Source organism: Aegilops tauschii, chromosome 5, assembly GCF_002575655.3.
Source record: "Aegilops tauschii subsp. strangulata cultivar AL8/78 chromosome 5, Aet v6.0, whole genome shotgun sequence".
NCBI lineage: Eukaryota > Viridiplantae > Streptophyta > Magnoliopsida > Poales > Poaceae > Aegilops > Aegilops tauschii.
In genome coordinates this window covers 413,485,470-413,504,379 of record NC_053039.3, presented here as the reverse complement: position 1 = coordinate 413,504,379, position 18,910 = coordinate 413,485,470, and the positions used below count along the sequence as shown (strand labels likewise).

Genomic DNA, 18,910 nt, shown 5'->3' with positions numbered 1-18,910 from the left:
TTGGTGTTAAATCTACTGTATTCCAAATTCTCTATGGTTCATAAACTATTTTACTAGCCATAGATTCACCAAAATAAGCAAACAACACGCGAAAAGCAGAATCTGTCAAAAACAGAACAGTCTGTAGTAATCTGTAACTAACGCAAACTTCTGGAACTCCAAAAATTCAGACAAAATAGGACGACCTAGAAAATTTGTTTATTGATCAGAAGCAATTGGAATAAATATTTTATCACGTTCTGGTGATTTTTAATAATTATTTTCGTGAACAGAAAGTTTCTGGAATTTTCTGCAAGATCAAATAACTATCATCCAAGAATATCCTATAGGTTTAACTTGGCAAAAACACTAATTTAAAACATAAAAACAAATCTAACCAGAGGCTAGATCAAATATTTATTCCTAAACAGAAGAAAAAAGCAAAAAACATAAAATAAAATTGGGTTGCCTCCAAACAAGCGCTATCGTTTAACGCCCCTAGCTAGGCATAAAAGCAAGGATAGATCTTGGTATTGCCATCTTTGGTAGGCAATCCATAAGTGGCTCTCATAATAGATTCATAAAGTAATTTTATTTTCTTTCTAGGGAAGGGTTCCATGCCTTTCCTTAACAGAAATTGGAATCTAATATTTCCTTCCTTCATATCAATAATTGCACCAATCGTTCTAAGGAAAGGTCTACCAAGAATAATAGGACATGAAGGATTGCAATCTATATCAAGAACAATAAAGTCTACAGGCACATAAGTCCTATTTGCAATAATAAGAACATCATTAATTCTTCCTATAGGTTTCTTAATTGTGGAATCCACAAGGTGCAAATTTAGAGAACAATCATCAAAATCACGAAAACCTAGCAAATCACACAAAACCTTTGGAGTCGTGGAAACACTAGCACCCAAATCACACAAAGCATAGCATTCATGATCTTTAAGTTTAATTTTAATAGTAGGTTCCCACTCATCATAAAGTTTTCTAGGCATAGAGACTTCCAACTCAAGTTTTTCTTCATAAGATTGCATCAAAGCATCAACGATATGTTTAGTAAAAGCTTTATTTTGGATATAAGCATGTGGAGAATTTAGCACGGATTGCAACAAGGAAATACAATCTATCAAAGATCAATTATCATAATTAAATTCCTTGAAATCCAAAATAGTGGGTTCATTAATATCTAGAGTTTTGATCTCTTCAATCCCACTTTTACCAATTTTTGCATCAAGATCTAAAAACTCTGAATTTTTGTAATGCCTTCTAGGTAAAGGTGGATCATATTCAGTCCCATCATTATCAAGATTCAAATTGCAAAACAAAGATTTAATAGGGGACACATCAATTACCTTTAGATCTTCATCTGTATTTTCATAGAAACTAGAAGAACACGCTTTCTCAAAACAATCTTTCTTAGCACGCATCCTAGCGGTTCTTTCTTTGCACTCATCAATGGAAATTATCATGGCTTTGAGAGACTCTTGATATCATGCTTAGGAGGAATAGATCTAATTTTTAAGGAATCAACATCAAGAGAAATTCTATCAACGTTCCTAGCCAATTCATCAACTTTAAGCAATTTTTCTTCAAGCAAAGCAATGAAATTCTTTTGCGAATTCATAAACTCCTTAACACTAGTCTCAAATTCAGAGGGCATCTTATTAAAATTTCCATAAGAATTGTTGTAGGAATTACCATAATTATTAGAGGAATTACTAGGATACGGCCTAGGATTAAAGTTTCCTCTATACGCGTTGTTACCAAAATTATTCCTACCAACAAAATTCACATCCATAGATTCATTATTATTATTCTCAATCAAAGTACACAAAGGCATATCATTAGGATCAGAAGAAACACTTTTATTAGCAAATAATTTCATAAGTTCATCCATCTTTCCACTCAAAACATTAATTTCTTCTATCGCATGCACTTTCTTATTAGTAGATCTTTCAGTGTGCCATTGAGAATAAGTAACCATAATATTATCTAGGAGTTTAGTAGCTTCTCCTAAAGTGATTTCCATAAAAGTGCCTCCCGCGGCCGAATCTAAAAGATTTCTGGAAGCAAAATTCAATCCGGCATAAAAAAATTGTATAATCATCCACAAATTCAAACCATGAGTAGGGCTTGTGCAACATGTTCATGATCAAGTTGCTTAAAATTCATGATATCATTTCTAAGAGAGATGATCTTAGCGGGAGGAAAATACTTAGAGATAAAAGCATCTTTGCACTTATTCCAAGAATCAATACTATTTTTAGGCAAAGACGAAAACCAAGCTTTAGCACGATCTCTAAGCGAAAAAGGAAATAGCTTCAATTTAACAATATCATTGTCCACATCTTTCTTCTTTTGCATATCACACAAATCAACGAAGCTATTTAGATGGGTAGCGGCATCTTCACTAGGAAGGCCGGCGAATTGATCTTTCATGACAAGATTCAACAAAGCAGCATTAATTTCACAAGATTCAGTATCGGTAAGAGGAGCAATTAGAGTGCTAAGGAAATCATTGTTGTTGGTATTGGTAAAGTCACACAATTTAGTATTATCTTGAGCCATCGTGACAAGCAAGCAATCCAACACACGAGCAAACAAGAAGCGGGCGAAAAAGAGGCGAACGGAAAAGAGAGGGCGAATAAAAAAGGCAAGGGTGAAGTGGGGGAGAGGAAAACGAGAGGCAAATGGCAAATAATGTAATGCGGGAGATAAGGGTTTGTGATGGGTACTTGGTATGTTGACTTTTGTGTAGACTACCCGGCAACGGCGCCAGAAATCCTTCTTGCTACCTCTTGAGCACTGCGTTGGTTTTCCCTTGAAGAGGAAAGGGTGATTCAGCAAAGTAGCGTAAGTATTTCCCGCAGTTTTTGAGAACCAAGGTATCAATCCAGTAGGACGCCACGCACGAGTCCCTAGCACCTACACAAACAAATAAATCCTCGCAACCAACGCAATAAAGGGGTTGTCAATCCCTTCACAGTCACTTACGAGAGTGAGATCTGATAGATATGATAAGATAATATTTTCAGTATTTTTATGATGAAGATGCAAAGTAAAGAATGCAAAATAAATACGGCAATAGAAATAGCTTGTTGTCGGGAGATTAATATGATGGAAAATAGACCCGGGGGCCATAGGATTCACTAGTGGCTTCTCTCAAGAGCATAAGTATTACGGTGGGTGAACAAATTACTGTTGAGCAATTGACAGAATTGAGCATAGTTATGAGAATATCTAGGTATGATCATGTATATAGGCATCACATCCGAGACAAGTAGACCGACTCCTGCCTGCATCTACTACTATTACTCCACACATCGACCGCTATCCAGCATGCATCTAGAGTATTAAGTTCATAAGAACAGAGTAACGCTTTAAGCAAGATGACATGATGTAGAGGGATAAACTCATGCAATATGATATAAACCCCATCTTGTTATCCTCGAGGGCAACAATACAATACGTGCCTTGTTCCCCTACTGTCACTGGGAAAGGACACCGCAAGATTGAACCCAAAGCTAAGCACTTCTCCCATTGCAAGAAAGATCAATCTAGTAGGCCAAACCAAACTGATAATTGAAAGAGACTTGCAAAGATAACCAATCATACATCAAAGAATTCAGAGAAGATTCAAATATTGTTCATAAATAAACTTGATCATAAACCCACAATTCATCGGTCTCAACAAACACACCGCAAAAGAAGATTACATCGAATAGATCTCCACAAGAGAGGGGGAGAACATTGTATTGAGATCCAAAAAGAGAGAAGAAGCCATCTAGCTAATATCTATGGACCCGAAGGTCTGAGGTAAACTACTCACACATCATCAGAGAGGCTATGGTGTTGATGTAGAAGCCCTCCGTGATCGATGCCCCCTCCGGCGGAGCTCCGGAAAAGGCCCCAAGATGGGATCTCACGGGTACAGAAGGTTGCGGCGGTGGAATTAGGTTTTTGGCTCCGTATCTGGTAGTTTGGGGGTACGTAGGTATATATAGGAGGAAGAAGTACGTCGGTGGAGCAACGTGGGGCCCACGAGGGTGGAGGGCGCGCCCCCTACCTCATACCCTCCTGGTTGATGTCTTGACGTAGGGTCCAAGTCCTCTGGATCACGTTCGTTCCGAAAATCACGTTCCCGAAGGTTTCATTCCGTTTGGACTCCGTTTGATATTCTTTTTCTGCGAAACTCTGAAATAGGCAAAAAAACAGCAATTCTAGGCTGGGCCTCCAGTTAATAGGTTAGTCCCAAAAATAATATAAAAGTGTATAATAAAGCCCAATAATGTCCAAAACAGAATATAATATAGCATGGAACAATCAAAAATTATAGATACGTTGGAGACATATCATCGATGCACTAGCGGCTATGTTGCGTAAAGCTACCGTGGTTGGCCACATAAAATGGGTGGTGGGGCATCTCATCCCGAGGGGGGGGGGGTTCCCACCTTCAATACGCAAACGACACGTTGCTGCATTTCTAGCCTGACCATCATAGCATAGCTACGGTCAAAGTGCTCCTCCTCATCTTCGAGCTCATGTCAGGGCTAAAGATTAACTTCCATAAATGTGAAGTTCTATCCATGGGGGTGGATCCTAAGGGGGCAGATGCATCACGGACATGCTCAACTGTAAAGTAGGGAAGTTCCCATTCACTTAGTTAGGCCTACTATTAGGTACTAAATGGCTCACGATAGAGGATTGGGAACCACTTTGTGACAAGGTAGGGGACGGGTGTGCCCTTGGCGGGGGAAGTTTCTATCCTCCGCAGCGTGGCTTGTGCTTACGAACTCAAGCCTCACCTCCCTTCCCATGTTTGCGATGGGCCTGTTCCTCCTCACTGAAGGGGTTCACGCCAAAATGGACATGTCGCGGTCTCGTTTCTTTTGGAAGGATCGGGCTCGAAACGTAAATATCACATGGTCAAATGGGCGGCGGTTTGCCGGCCCAAGTCCTTGGGAGGCCTTGGGATTACCAATACCAGATTGCTAAACATCGCTCTCATGTGCAAATGGATTTGGAAGCTGTCGCAAGGGGCGACAGACATGTGGGTGGATCTCCTGTGTGCGAAGTACTTCCCAAATGGGAATTTCTTCGAAGGGGCCGCGCGTGGCTCACCCTTCTGGAATGATCTCCAGGCCATCAAGCCGGCATTTACCATGGGGCAAAGTTTGCCGTTGGAAACGGCCATTCAATTCAGTTCTGGCTAGACTTTTGGGTGGGCTCTCAACCACTATGGTGGGAATACCAGGATCTATATGCCTTAGCCGTCAATCAGAACCAGACAGTAGCAGACGCGTTAGCCACGACCCCCTTGGCAGTCCACTTTCACCGCGATCTTAATGACCAGGAGCGTGTGAGTTATACGGTGCTGCTTGACAAGGTTAGCTCATCCGCGCTGTCCATGTCGCCTGACGCAGTGACATGGGCGCTCACTGGGTCCGGCAAACTCACGGTCAACTCGCTCTACCACAAGCTCTGCCAAGGGTCGTCATAGCGGGTGGTTAAGGGCCTTTGGAAGGCGCGTCTCCCTCTCAAAGCTTTGGTCCATGAAAAGTTGTCTGAGCCATGGAAAGTGACTTATCCTGACTGGTCAATGACCATGGACAAGGACTGAATAGTGTGACTTATCCTGACTGGTCCATGATCGTGGACAAGGACCGAATAGTGTGACTTATCCTACTAAGGTCGCACACTATACCCATATGATGGACCACCCTTTGCGGGGACACCCCACCAAGATCATAACATACCACTAAGTCCGACTATACATTTATAGAGAGAGAGCGAGAGGGAGGAAGGGAGGGAGGGAGGGAGGGAGAGAGAGAGAGAGAGAGGCTAGACCTCATCGCCTTTTCTCGTGATGTCAAATAAAGAGAAGCAACATCAATGGATGTGGACAGTCAAGGGAGGATGAGAGGCAAGGATGATATAGATAATGATGGAGTGGGTAAGTTGGCAGTGGATTATGTTGGAGATCTTTGAAGGGAAGATGAAAATATGGAAGCATGGTGAAGGCATGAGGATGTTCTAATTTGTCGTTATTTAACACCACATCAAAGATAAGCATTATTTTATTAATACTAATCTCGAGGTACTACTTAATTAGAAAACACAATTAAAATATAGAATTTTGAGGTCAAAGTTGAAATGAAATAAAAGGCTTGAAAAAACCTATGTGAAATTCAAATCACCTAGCTCCGTCTTAATTAAAATCAGCAATTATTGGTCGGCTACAAGGTCACACAACAAGGAAAGGCGGAGGTGTGCTTCCACTCCAGTAAGAGTGTTGGTGGGGCTCCCAAGATGGTGCGCAGAATGTCTAAAATACATCGGGGGAAATGACTCAAATCATAGTAAGGGAAACAAATAATGATCACTAAATAATAAAATTAATCAACCACTAAAGAGGTCCTATAATTTATTGTTCAAACATGAGAAAAAAATTGTTAAGAGTTGGTGTGTTCATCCTTGCTTTCGCTGAAGACCTGAAATCGGTCAGATGTAGATCTCTTACAGATTCAAACTATAGTATTGAGTACATAAAAGGAAGATGCATGCTTATCTGAAGAGAGCGCCCACTATTCCAGCTTCACGAACCTGACTTATTAGCTCACACATTCACACTACTATCAACTCGCATATGCCCACTTGCTAAATAATTGAAGTTCTATATTTTTCCTATGTTAGATTAGTTTAAATTTAACCAACTCTATAGAAAAATATTCTAAGACCTATAATATCAAATACCCATAATATTAAAATACATTTCATAAAGAATGTCAAGATAATAACTTGGTGTTCAAGATGTTAATATGTTTCCAAATAAGTTTAACTTTGGAAAACCAGAACTTCAACTATTTTTGAACGGATGTAGTTGTCGGACGGATTGACCACAAGTAGTCTAATCAACACGGATGTAGTTGTCGGAGGATTGACCATGGGTAGCCATGGAAAGTGACTTATCCTGACTGGTCAATGACCATGGACAAGGACTGAATAGTGTGACTTATCCTGACTGGTCCATGATCGTGGACAAGGATCGAATAGTCTGACGTATCCTGCTAAGGTCGTACACTATACCCATATGATGGACCACCCTTTGGGGGGACACCTCGCCAAGATCATAACATACCACTAAGTCCGACTATACTTTTAGAGAGAGAGAGAGGGAGGGAGGGAGGGAGGGAGAGAGAGGGACAGAGAGAGAGAGGCTAGACCTCATCGCCTTTTCTCGTGATGTCAAATAAAGAGAAGCAACATCAATGGATATGGATAGTCAAGGAAGGATGAGAGGCAAGGATGATATAGATAATGATGGAGTGGGTAAGTTGGCGGTGGATTATGTTGGAGATCTTTGAACAGAAGATGACAATATGGAAGTATGGTGAAGGCATGAGGATGTTCTAATTTGTCATTATTTAACACCACATCAAAGATAAGCATTATTTTATTAATACTAATCTCGAGGTACTACTTAATTAAAAAACACAATTAAAATATAGAATTTTGAGATCAAAGTTGAAATGAAATAAAAGGCTTGAAAAAACCTCTGAGAAATTCAAATCACCTAGCTCCGTCTTCATTAAAATCAGCAATTATTAGTCGGCTACAAGGTCTCACAGGAAGGAAAGGCGGAGGTGTGCTTCCACTCCAGTAAGAGTGTTGGTGGGGCTCCCAAGATGGTGCGCAGAATGCCTAAAATACATCGGGGGGGATGACTCAAATCATAGTAAGGGAAACAAATAACGATCACTAAATTAATAAAATTAATCAACCACTAAAGAGGTCCTATAATTTATTGTCCAAACATCAGAAAAAATAGTTAAGAGTTGGTGTGTTCATCCTTGCTTTCGCTGAAGACCTAAAATCGGTCAGATGTAGAACTCTTGCAGATTCAAACTATAGTATTGAGTACATAAAAGGAAGATGCATGCTTATCTGAAGAGAGCGCCCTCTATTCTAGCTTCACGAACCTGACTTATTAGCTCACACACTCACACTACTATCACTTCGCATATGCCCACTTCCTAAATAATTGAAGTTCTATATTTGTCCTATGTTACACTAGTTTAAATTTAACCAACTCTATAGAAAAATATTCTAAGACCTATAATATCAAATACCTATAATATAAAAATACTTTTCATAAAGAATGTCAAGATAATAACTTGGTGTTCAAGACGTTAATATGTTTCCAAATAAGTTTAACTTTGGACAACCAGAACTTCAACTATTTTTGAACGGATGTAGTTGTCGGAGGGATTGACCACGGGTAGCCTAATCAGCACGTATGTAGTTGTCGGAGGATTGACCACGGGTAGCCATGGAAAGTGACTTATCCCGACTGGTCAATGACCATGGACAAGGACTGAATAGTGTGACTTATCCTGACTGGTCCATGATCGTGGACAAGGATCGAATAGTGTGACTTATCCTGCTAAGGTCGTACACTATACCCATATGATGGACCACCCTTTGGGGGGACACCTCGCCAAGATCATAGCATACCACTAAGTCCGACTATACTTTTAGAGAGAGAGAGAGGGGGGGGAGGGAGGGAGAGAGAGAGGAAGAGAGAGAGAGAGGCTAGACCTCATCGCCTTTTCTCGTGATGTCAAATAAAGAGAAGCAACATCAATGGATATGGACAGTCAAGGGAGGATGAGAGGCAAGGATGATATAGATAATGATGGAGTGGGTAAGTTGGCGGTGGATTATGTTGGAGATCTTTGAAGGGAAGATGACAATATGGAAGTATGGTGAAGGCATGAGGATGTTCTAATTTGTCATTGTTTACCACCACATCAAAGATAAGCATTATTTTATTAATACTAATCTCGAGGTACTACTTAATTAAAAAGCACAATTAAAATATAGAATTTTGAGATCAAAGTTGAAATGAAATAAAAGGCTTGAAAAAACCTATGTGAAATTCAAATCACCTAGCTCCGTCTTAATTAAAATCAGCAATTATTAGTCGGCTACAAGGTCTCACAACAAGGAAAGGCGGAGGTGTGCTTCCACTCCAGTAAGAGTGTTGGTGGGGCTCCCAAGATGGTGCGCAGAATGCCTAAAATACATCGGGGGGAATGACTCAAATCATAGTAAAGGAAACAAATAACGATCACTAAATTAATAAAATTAATCAACCACTAAAGAGGTCCTATAATTTATTGTTCAAACATCAGAAAAAATAGTTAAGAGTTGGTGTGTTCATCCTTGCTTTCGCTGAAGACCTAAAATCGGTCAGATGTAGAACTCTTGCAGATTCAAACTATAGTATTGAATACATAAAAGGAAGATGCATGCTTATCTGAAGAGAGCGCCCACTATTCCAGCTTCACGAACCTGACTTATTAGCTCACACACTCACACTACTATCAACTCGCATATGCCCACTTCCTAAATAATTGAAGTTCTATATTTGTCCTATGTTACACTAGTTTAAATTTAACCAACTCTATAGAAAAATATTCTAAGACCTACAATATCAAATACCCATAATATAAAAATACTTTTCATAAAGAATGTAAGATAATAACTTGGTGTTCAAGATGTTAATATGTTTCCAAATAAGTTTAACTTTGGACAACCAGAACTTCAACTATTTTTGAACGGATGTAGTTGTCGGAGGGATTGACCACGGGTAGCCTGATCAGCACGTATGTAGTTGTCGGAGGATTGACCACGGGTAGCCATGGAAAGTGACTTATCCCGACTGGTCAATGACCATGGACAAGGACTGAATAGTGTGACTTATCCTGACTGGTCCATGATCGTGGACAAGGATCGAATAGTGTGACTTATCCTGCTAAGGTCGTACACTATACCCATATGATGGACCACCCTTTGGGGGGACACCTCGCCAAGATCATAACATACCACTAAGTCTGACTATACTTTTAGAGAGAGAGAGGGGGGAGGGAGGGAGGGAGGGAGAGAGAGAGGGAGAGAGAGAGGCTAGACCTCATCGCCTTTTCTCGTGATGTCAACTAAAGAGAAGCAACATCAATGGATATGGACAGTCAAGGGAGGATGAGAGGCAAGGATGATATAGATAATGATGGAGTGGGTAAGTTGGCGGTGGATTATGTTGGAGATCTTTGAAGGGAAGATGACAATATGGAAGTATGGTGAAGGCATGAGGATGTTCTAATTTGTCATTATTTAACACCACATCAAAGATAAGCATTATTTTATTAATACTAATCTCGAGGTACTACTTAATTAAAAAACACAATTAAAATATAGAATTTTGAGATCAAAGTTGAAATGAAATAAAAGGCTTGAAAAAACCTATGAGAAGTTCAAATCACCTAGCTCCGTCTTAATTAAAATCAGCAATTATAGTCGGCTACAAGGTCTCACAACAAGGAAAGGCGGAGGTGTGCTTCCACTCCAGTAAGAGTGTTGGTGGGGCTCCCAAGATGGTGCGCAGAATGCCTAAGATACATCGGGGGGAATGACTCAAATCATAGTAAGGGAAACAAATAACGATCACTAAATTAATAAAATTAATCAACCACTAAAGAGGTCCTATAATTTATTGTTCAAACATCAGAAAAAATAGTTAAGAGTTGGTGTGTTCATCCTTGCTTTCGCTGAAGACCTAAAATCGGTCAGATGTAGAACTCTTGCAGATTCAAACTATAGTATTGAATACATAAAAGGAAGATGCATGCTTATCTAAAGAGAGCGCCCACTATTCCAGCTTCACGAACCTGACTTATTAGCTCACACACTCACACTACTATCAACTCGCATTTGCCCACTTCCTAAATAATTGAAGTTCTATATTTGTCCTAGGTTACACTAGTTTAAATTTAACCAACTCTATAGAAAAATATTCTAAGACCTATAATATCAAATACCCATAATATAAAAATACTTTTCATAAAGAATGTCAAGATAATAACTTGGTGTTCAAGATGTTAATATGTTTCCAAATAAATTTAACTTTGGACAACCAGAACTTCAACTATTTTTGAACGGATGTAGTTGTCGGAGGGATTGACCACGGGTAGCCTAATCAGCACGTATGTAGTTGTCGGAGGATTGACCACGGGTAGCCATGGAAAGTGACTTATCCCGACTGGTCAATGACCATGGACAAGGACTGAATAGTGTGACTTATCCTGACTGGTCCATGATCGTGGACAAGGATCGAATAGTGTGACTTATCCTGCCAAGGTCGTACACTATACCCATATGATGGACCACCCTTTGGGGGGAAACCTCGCCAAGATCATAACATACCACTAAGTCCAACTATACTTTTAGAGAGAGAGAGAGAGACAGAGGGGGAGGGAGGGAGGGAGAGAGAGAGAGGGAGAGAGAGAGAGGCTAGACCTCTTCGCCTTTTCTCGTGATGTCAAATAAAGAGAAGCAACATCAATGGATATGGACAGTCAAGGGAGGATGAGAGGCAAGGATGATTAGATAATGATGGAGTGGGTAAGTTGGCGGTGGATTATGTTGGAGATCTTTGAAGGGAAGATGACAATATGGAAGTATGGTGAAGGCATGAGGAAGTTCTAATTTGTCATTATTTAACACCACATCAAAGATAAGCATTATTTTATTAATACTAATCTCGAGGTACTACTTAATTAAAAAACACAATTAAAATATAGAATTTTGAGATCAAAGTTGAAATGAAATAAAAGGCTTGAAAAAACCTATGAGAAATTCAAATCACCTAGCTCCGTCTTAATTAAAATCAGCAATTATTAGTCGGCTACAAGGTCTCACAACAAGGAAAGGCGGAGGTGTGCTTCCACTCCAGTAAGAGTGTTGGTGGGGCTCCCAAGATGGTGCGCAAAATGCCTAAAATACATTGGGGGGAAATGACTCAAATCATAGTAAGGGAAACAAATAATGATCACTAAATTAATAAAATTAATCAACCACTAAAGAGGTCCTATAATTTATTGTTCAAATATCAGAAAAAAAATAGTTAAGAGTTGGTGTGTTCATCCTTGCTTTCGCTGAAGACCTAAAATCGGTCAGATGTAGAACTCTTGCAGATTCAAACTATAGTATTGAGTACATAAAAGGAAGATGCATGCTTATCTGAAGAGAGCGCCCACTATTCCAGCTTCACGAACCTGACTTATTAGCTCACACACTCACACTAATATCAACTCGCATATGCCCACTTGCTAAATAATTAAAGTTCTATATTTGTCCTATGTTACACTAGTTTAAATTTAACCAACTCTATAGAAAAATATTCTAAGACCTATAATATCAAATACCCATAATATAAAAATACATTTCATAAAGAATGTCAAGATAATAACTTGGTGTTCAAGATGTTAATATGTTTCCAAATTAGTTTAACTTTGGACAACCAGAACTTCAACTATTTTTGAACGGATGTAGTTGTCGGAGGGATTGACCACGGGTAGCCTAATCAGCACCCCATAGTATTTCAAGACATCAAGGCTGGTTGCGCCCCTCACACCTCCGGACGAAGGGCCGACTCCTTGGTCTGACTGGTCCAATGGGCTGGCTACCAGAAGACGGCGCGCTCCCAACAGGCGGCCCCAGGGGGCCGGCATCTAGTATGCGGCTCGGCGCCCCCTCAAAGTTTGCACTCATTTACTATGACGAGATGGGGCCTGGCTACAGTACGACCTGCCACCCACGAATCCAGGGCAAAAGTGGCCATAGTGTTGGTGTACAAAGCGGACAGCCCTCGGCCGGCGCGGCACTGTTGCCACGCAACCCATGATATCACCTATGTTAGCGGGAGCCATGCTCCCACGATGGAGGTCGGTACGGCACGCAGACAGCGGGCCCTACCTGTTCGCGAGCCACTAGAAGGCGGCGAACCCCGAGCAGGCGGCTTCGAGAGCAGGCCGACTCCTAGCAGGTGGCCCTCCCTTCCCTCGGAGTCTGCGCACCATTAATCTGATGAGACGGAGTGTGGCTACAGCGAGCGCCTGCTAGGTGGCGGGACTGTAGCCATGCGCCCCTCGACAAAGCCTCCGTCATCAAGGGCGAGGCTACAGTGTAAAGCAGTCAACCTTGCCCGCAGGCGGCGGGCCCTACCTGTCGGCCGAGTTTACGGCAACCGGCGGGACCCACCAAGCCGCGGGCCCCAGCAGCCGGCGGAGAAACCGGCGCCCAGGGACACTGGCGGTCGGGTCCTACACCCAGTCGGATTATCATTGTACCCCTGGGGGTAGGCCTATATAAACCCCAGGCTCACCCCATGCAAAGGGTTCAGAACGCTAGCCAACTTACACCCACATAGAGAGAGGATAGGGAGCTAGCCTTGCCCTTCTTCCTCCTCTAGCCGAAACAGCTCAAGGAGCACTCTTGTAGCTACTCTATTGACGATAGTCATCATGCGGAGACCCCGTAAAGCAGGACTAGGGGTGTTATCTCCACGGAGAGCCCCGAACCTTTGTAAGACTTGTAGGCATTCAAGATCTCGCTCACTCCCGCTTCTAGGACCCGACAACGTACTCCTGTCCCCATCCATGATAAGCCACCCCTGGCATATGTCGCTTGATATCCCCGACAGTAGTACCAAGTAATCATATATTAAACCTAGGCCAATTGCAGCAATAGATAAAGGGAAACACTATCGATCAACCGGCGGATGTTTGTGCAGGCATCGACCTTCTCCGTAGACGTCAGATTTTATTTGGATCGAAAGACTTGAAGTAATCTCTATCCTAGTACAGTTCTTGCAACTTGCCCCTTGTTTTAGTTCGCTTGACCGAAACAAATGGTCTGTTGCAGACCGAGCACTCGCGACCAACAGCTAAGGACGCGAGCCAACCCGAGCGCCCCTGCTTATAGGTCCTCGTCGCCGAGCGCCACCACCTGTAGGTCGTTGTCGCCGAGCGTGGCAGCCTGTAGGCGGCGCCGCATGTAGGTCGTCGTCACCGAGCGTTGCAGCCTGTAGGTTGTCATCACCGAGCGCCGCCGCGTGTAGGTTGTCATCGTGAGCGCATCCATGCCGGATCTCCACCCCAAACGCCTACCGGCGACCAAATCGATGGATCATCATGATCCGCCATGCCAGCGTGGAGCGTCATCAACCTCATCGCCCTCCTGGCACCACTAGCGCTAGCAGTAGCCGCATCACCACGCCGTACATCTACTCCAAGTTTCTGCAACAACAACGTTGTTGCAGAACTGTGTTTGTGCGCGGTGCGGCCGGAGATGTTGTTGCACTTTTTGCAACAAGTGTATTGTTACCGAAAATTAGATGCGGCGGGACATGTGTTTGCAATTTTTGCAACAAGGGTCTTGTTGCAAAAAAAATAGAGAAGAGGTTTTGCAACAAGGGACTTGTTGCAAGAAATTAAAGAAGATGAGGTTTCGCAACAAAGTTCTTGTTGCAGGAAATTAGAGAAGAGGAGGTTTCGCAACAAGAGTATTGTTGCAGAAAATTAGAGAAGGGGAACTGACGGCTCACGTCACATAATCGAACGACTCACGAGGCGGCAGATCATTTTAAAAGATCCGCCGGCCGACGCGTAGCACGCCCCATAATAATAGAAAAGGTGTATATTTGAAGGAAAATGCTATTGTTCAGCCGGCGGATAACACGCAATGCTTCTGCCGCCCCCTATGTCCAGCACGTGTCCTTATCCTCTTGTCCTTTCCTTATGTATTCTCCATCTCCTTACGCCCGCTCGCAGCCGCGGCTGCTCGAGCGCGCACGCCCGAGCTCCGCTCCGGTCACCATCAGCCTAATTGCGCAGCTCCAGACTCCCTTCTCGCCCTTCGTCGTCGTTCTGGTCAGGATGGTTTTGTTATACTTTTCGCAACAATGGCTTTGTTGCAGAAGTCCTCTCGCAACATCATCTATATTGCATAAATTTCTTAATTCACACAACAAACGACATCATCTTTTCAGTGAAAAAATTTCTGCATCATTATTCATGTTGCAGAACTCCTCCCGCAACAACATTTATGATGCAAAAAAAGGTGAAGATGAAAAATATTAATTCCGCAATACTTCCATTGTTGCCAAAGTTCTCACGCAACATATCTATTTTGCAAAAAATGTTAAAGACAAAATAAAAAAATTGGCGAAAATAACGCTTCGGTGGTTTTGCAACAAAGAAATTGTTGCAGAGCAAGTTACGCAACATATATCTTGTTGCAAAAACGTTGAAGACAAAATAAAAACAATTCTGGCGAAAATAATGCTCTGGTGGTTTTGCAACAATTGTTGTAGCGCGAGTTGCGCGACATCTACCTTGTTGCAATTCTGGACACACCTCATTTGAGAGATCACACGGCTATTCATGGCTCATCCAATGGTGCAGGAGGCGGCGGGTCTTTTAAAAAGATCGGTCGGTTGACGCGTAGCGTGACCCATATTTAAATCGATAATTTGTGTTCACTCACGTCACAAAATTGTTCACAACCAGAGGAAATCCACAACACAAAATTGCCCTGATAAAAGTCCACAACATGAAATTACCCTAGTAAGAATCCACAACTCAAACAACTAAAGCAACACGAGCTCTCAGAGGTAAAAGAGCTTAGACAATGTGCAATGATTGCTGGTGGTTCCGGACGTCTGCTAATACCCAACTTTGGGAATTTAACTAGGAATATTTGCGTCATCTTCCTGTTGTTCTTCTTCCGCTGCCTTCTTGTGAAGCTCTGTTATCAGATTGGCAGCTGCAGAGCACCTCGCCCCATCTGGGGTCTGATGAGGACCACCAGTGATGCTCATGTCATAACCAGGGCATGTAAAACGTACATTGGCATGGAACATTCCTGAAATGATATGAAAAGGACTGGTTAATAAGTGCTTGAAACAACATGTGAGAAGATGGTAGGCAATCAAAGAACAGTTATTTGTTATTGCTAGCTTGGAACATATTCAGTTCTCGACAACTAATTACAATACAATGGATAGATCTGATCTCTCACAGAGCCTACAAGGTACGGACAAACATTTGGCAATCATCGATAGAACCATGATGGCGTTAAATAAACCTAACAATACAACATAGCACAAACAAGTGGTTGTCTATTGACATGACCACTTGAAAACTCTTTTTCTTAGGCATGATTAGTGTAGTACACCATGTATGTTGTCATTTCAATTCATGAAACTAAGCGGGAACTATAGGGATTGAATTCAATAGATGCTACATTGAAAATAAGTGGCATAAGACCCATTTGTATGAAACTCTTAATTATTGTTTCTATATGGTCAAAGAACCCAATGCTTGTCCATGTAGAAAATTAAATAGATAAAAGTAAATATATCTATACATACCATCTTCTGGTGAAGGTAATACTGTGTATCTTGGGGCTATACACTTGATGTCATAACAGATCTCATTGAGCTCCTGCATTGATAAGTGTCAACGATACATGTGGAATTTAACATCCTTATGAGCATTTCAGCTCGAGGTTTCTTACCTGGCACTTGTTGTGGAGGAGCACCTCCTTCAGTGTCTTCCTCTTATTTCTCCTAGTTTTGTCACCATCTCCACAACAAGATGGATTGGCAACTTCCATCATATTTGAGCTGGTTGCCTTATACTTTTCCATTATTGCCAGCACTTTAGCTGTCATTTTCCCTTCTGCGCAATTTTTAAACATGATGGGTAATGAAAATGTAGAATAAATATGGAAATAAATTCTTTCCAAAAAAACTCACACTTCCGACAGACGTATGTATGTCAGAAAGTGTGGCGGGCGATTTGTCCACAATGAAAAAGTGTGGTACACCACTATTTAACACAATACTTTGGGAAAGGTATGCCTCCCAGCAAAACACACCCACAATGTTTGCCACAAAGCTATAAAAATCCTACATGTGGGTATCACTTCGACTATGTTTAGATGTGAAGAATGGTAGAATACCAGTAAGGATAATCTGAATGTCCATATCACATTCAGCACTTCGATCTTGAAGTATGTGTTCCTTATGAAGCTGAAACGAAAAAGGAATGAGTTCACATCAGATTCTCAAATAGAACAAAACACAAGAAAAATAAGCATTGTTTTTTCCTGAAACAGAAGAGAAGACATACAATATTATCCCGCGTTTTCCTAATTGGTTGCAGTAAATCATTCGTCAGATCATTGTTGTTCTTAGTGACGTCGCCTTCAAAGAAATTTTGAAATTACATAAGTTAATAACTTGGAGGATCAATAACCAATAGTAGGAAAGACACGATGTGTTTAGATCCCAACCCGACTTCTTAGGCACTTCCATGATTTTGCTTTCCAAACCAGCATCCTTCAGTACAGCATCAATAGATGTTGCCTGATACAACAATCAATTATTCAAGTTGAATCAGAGTAAATGAATCATATAAATAACTTGTCACATCACCTACTGGTCATACGGAACTATTAGCCAAGACTTTCCAAAACAAGTTAAAGTGGCTATTTGGTCGCCAGACCATAGTTCATAGCTAGATGAAACCAACGGATAACTTTTAACAACTAAAGAACATAATAGTTGAACATTTCATTTGTACATTCTTATGGTTGCATCATTTAAGAAATGGTTTGAGCAAGCTGGGTTCTCAGAGTTTTATAAGTATATGAATAAGTATAGTTTTTCTTTGCAGGGAATGAACAAGTACAGTTTGACACAGCAAAACAAAAAGTACCGCATGCTGTAGTTGAAAAGACGAGCACACGAACTAAGGAACGGGCTTGCTGTGGTTGTCTACCGTATCCCTAGACGCGGCTGCTGTACCGACGCCGAGACATACGTTGATGTGCGCCCATGCGACTCATCGCCTCGGGCCATCCTCCGACGTGTTGCGCCTTCTCCACAGCAGAACGAGAGGCAAGACCAGGCCGCCACCACCATCTCCATCGCTTAGCTAACATTTTATTTATTTTTCTTTTGAGGCAAGATCAAGCGCGGCGCACACATAGACAAGGCAAGAGCGCATGTTCTGGGTTGGGCCTCCAACATGAGCATCTAAGCTCACTACTACACAATTAAGGCAACCCACCATCTTTAATCCCCTAAACTATTACATCTTGTTTCTAAAGAAGAAGAAACTATCACATCTGGCACGCATCCCCCTAACCTTCTATTTAGAGAAATTTGAAGTTGGTACCAAATTGATAAGCACCTTTGGCACGGTGTTCGGACGCCAAATGGACTGCACCGCCTCCGGCGAGGCAATGGTGACGCGGCTCGCGCCGGATCCATGCGCCACTTCGGCGGACGCAATGGATTCCGGCTGGATGGAGTCCGCGCGCTGTCTGTCGTACTCCTCTCGTGAGCGGCGGAGCGCAACACGGACGACCATCTCCTCGTTGGTCTCGCGTGGGACGAGCTCCCGGCAGTCAACAAGGGAGGTGTAAGACTCGGATCCATTGCCCGCCATGTCGGAGAAGGGCAGAGATCGCCGGAAGTAAGCTTTCGGGCGGAGGGAAGTGGAGGGGGGAGGCGAGTGGAGTGCGGCTAGGGTTTCATCTGGAGTGTGCAGATGGGGATGAATATATGTGGGATCGGGTGGGCCACAGTGGGCTAGATTGTACACGGCGGGCGAGTCTTGATGCAGCGGGTGGGCCATAGTGGACGTATTTGGGCCGAATACGAGGGGTCCGGTTGGGTGACAATTTTGCATCCGGACAATGACTGGGCAGGCCCTCCAGAAGTTTGGCACAGATATAAGGTGTCCGGTTGTAGAAGCTCTAAGGGTCGACATAACTATCATCTCCTAGGAAGTAATGTACCATCATTGCCCTTCCAAAGGTTATTATGGACTTTATACTGTCATAGACGAATTTGGAAAGTTAAAGTTTTGCTTTTGTGAATTAGGACAGTTGATATTAGAATAACTATTTTCCTACCCTAGAAAATTACATGTGTTCTGATTGACGTCATCTTTAATTTTCAGTTAAATTTCTGTTTGAACTATGCATGTCATGAATGTAACAAATACAAACGC

At 42.1% G+C, this 18,910-nt stretch overlaps 1 protein-coding gene across 2 annotated transcripts; it reads right to left on the bottom strand.

Moving 5' to 3' along the window:
- Nucleotides 1-15,334: 15,334 nt before the first annotated feature.
- On the bottom strand, nucleotides 15,335-18,414 carry LOC120964024 (uncharacterized). 2 transcript variants are annotated; one of them, XM_040388474.3, is made up of 7 exons: nucleotides 18,086-18,414; nucleotides 17,184-17,256; nucleotides 17,021-17,094; nucleotides 16,851-16,920; nucleotides 16,404-16,567; nucleotides 16,258-16,330; nucleotides 15,335-15,749 (listed from the first exon to the last, which is right to left on the bottom strand). In XM_040388474.3, the coding sequence occupies exons 1-7, from the start codon at nucleotides 18,341-18,343 to the stop codon at nucleotides 15,571-15,573; spliced, it is 891 nt and encodes a 296-aa protein (XP_040244408.1). In that variant the 5' UTR covers nucleotides 18,344-18,414; the 3' UTR covers nucleotides 15,335-15,570. The 2 variants fall into 2 exon arrangements, with proteins under 2 accessions (XP_040244408.1, XP_045084103.1); XM_045228168.2 differs by lacking the exons at nucleotides 17,021-17,094; nucleotides 17,184-17,256.
- Nucleotides 18,415-18,910: the final 496 nt, after the last annotated feature.

Bases quoted from the DNA above. Each gene is read 5' to 3' on its own strand.
- LOC120964024 (XM_040388474.3), bottom strand. From the start codon at position 18,343: ATGGCGGGCAATGGATCCGAGTCTTACACCTCCCTTGTTGACTGCCGG. The intron at 16,921-17,020 runs GTATGTCTTCTC...TTTTCGTTTCAG, and splicing joins GGAAAACGCGGGATAATATT to CTTCATAAGGAACACATACT. The intron at 16,568-16,850 runs GTATTCTACCAT...AAAATTGCGCAG, and splicing joins CATTCAGATTATCCTTACTG to AAGGGAAAATGACAGCTAAA.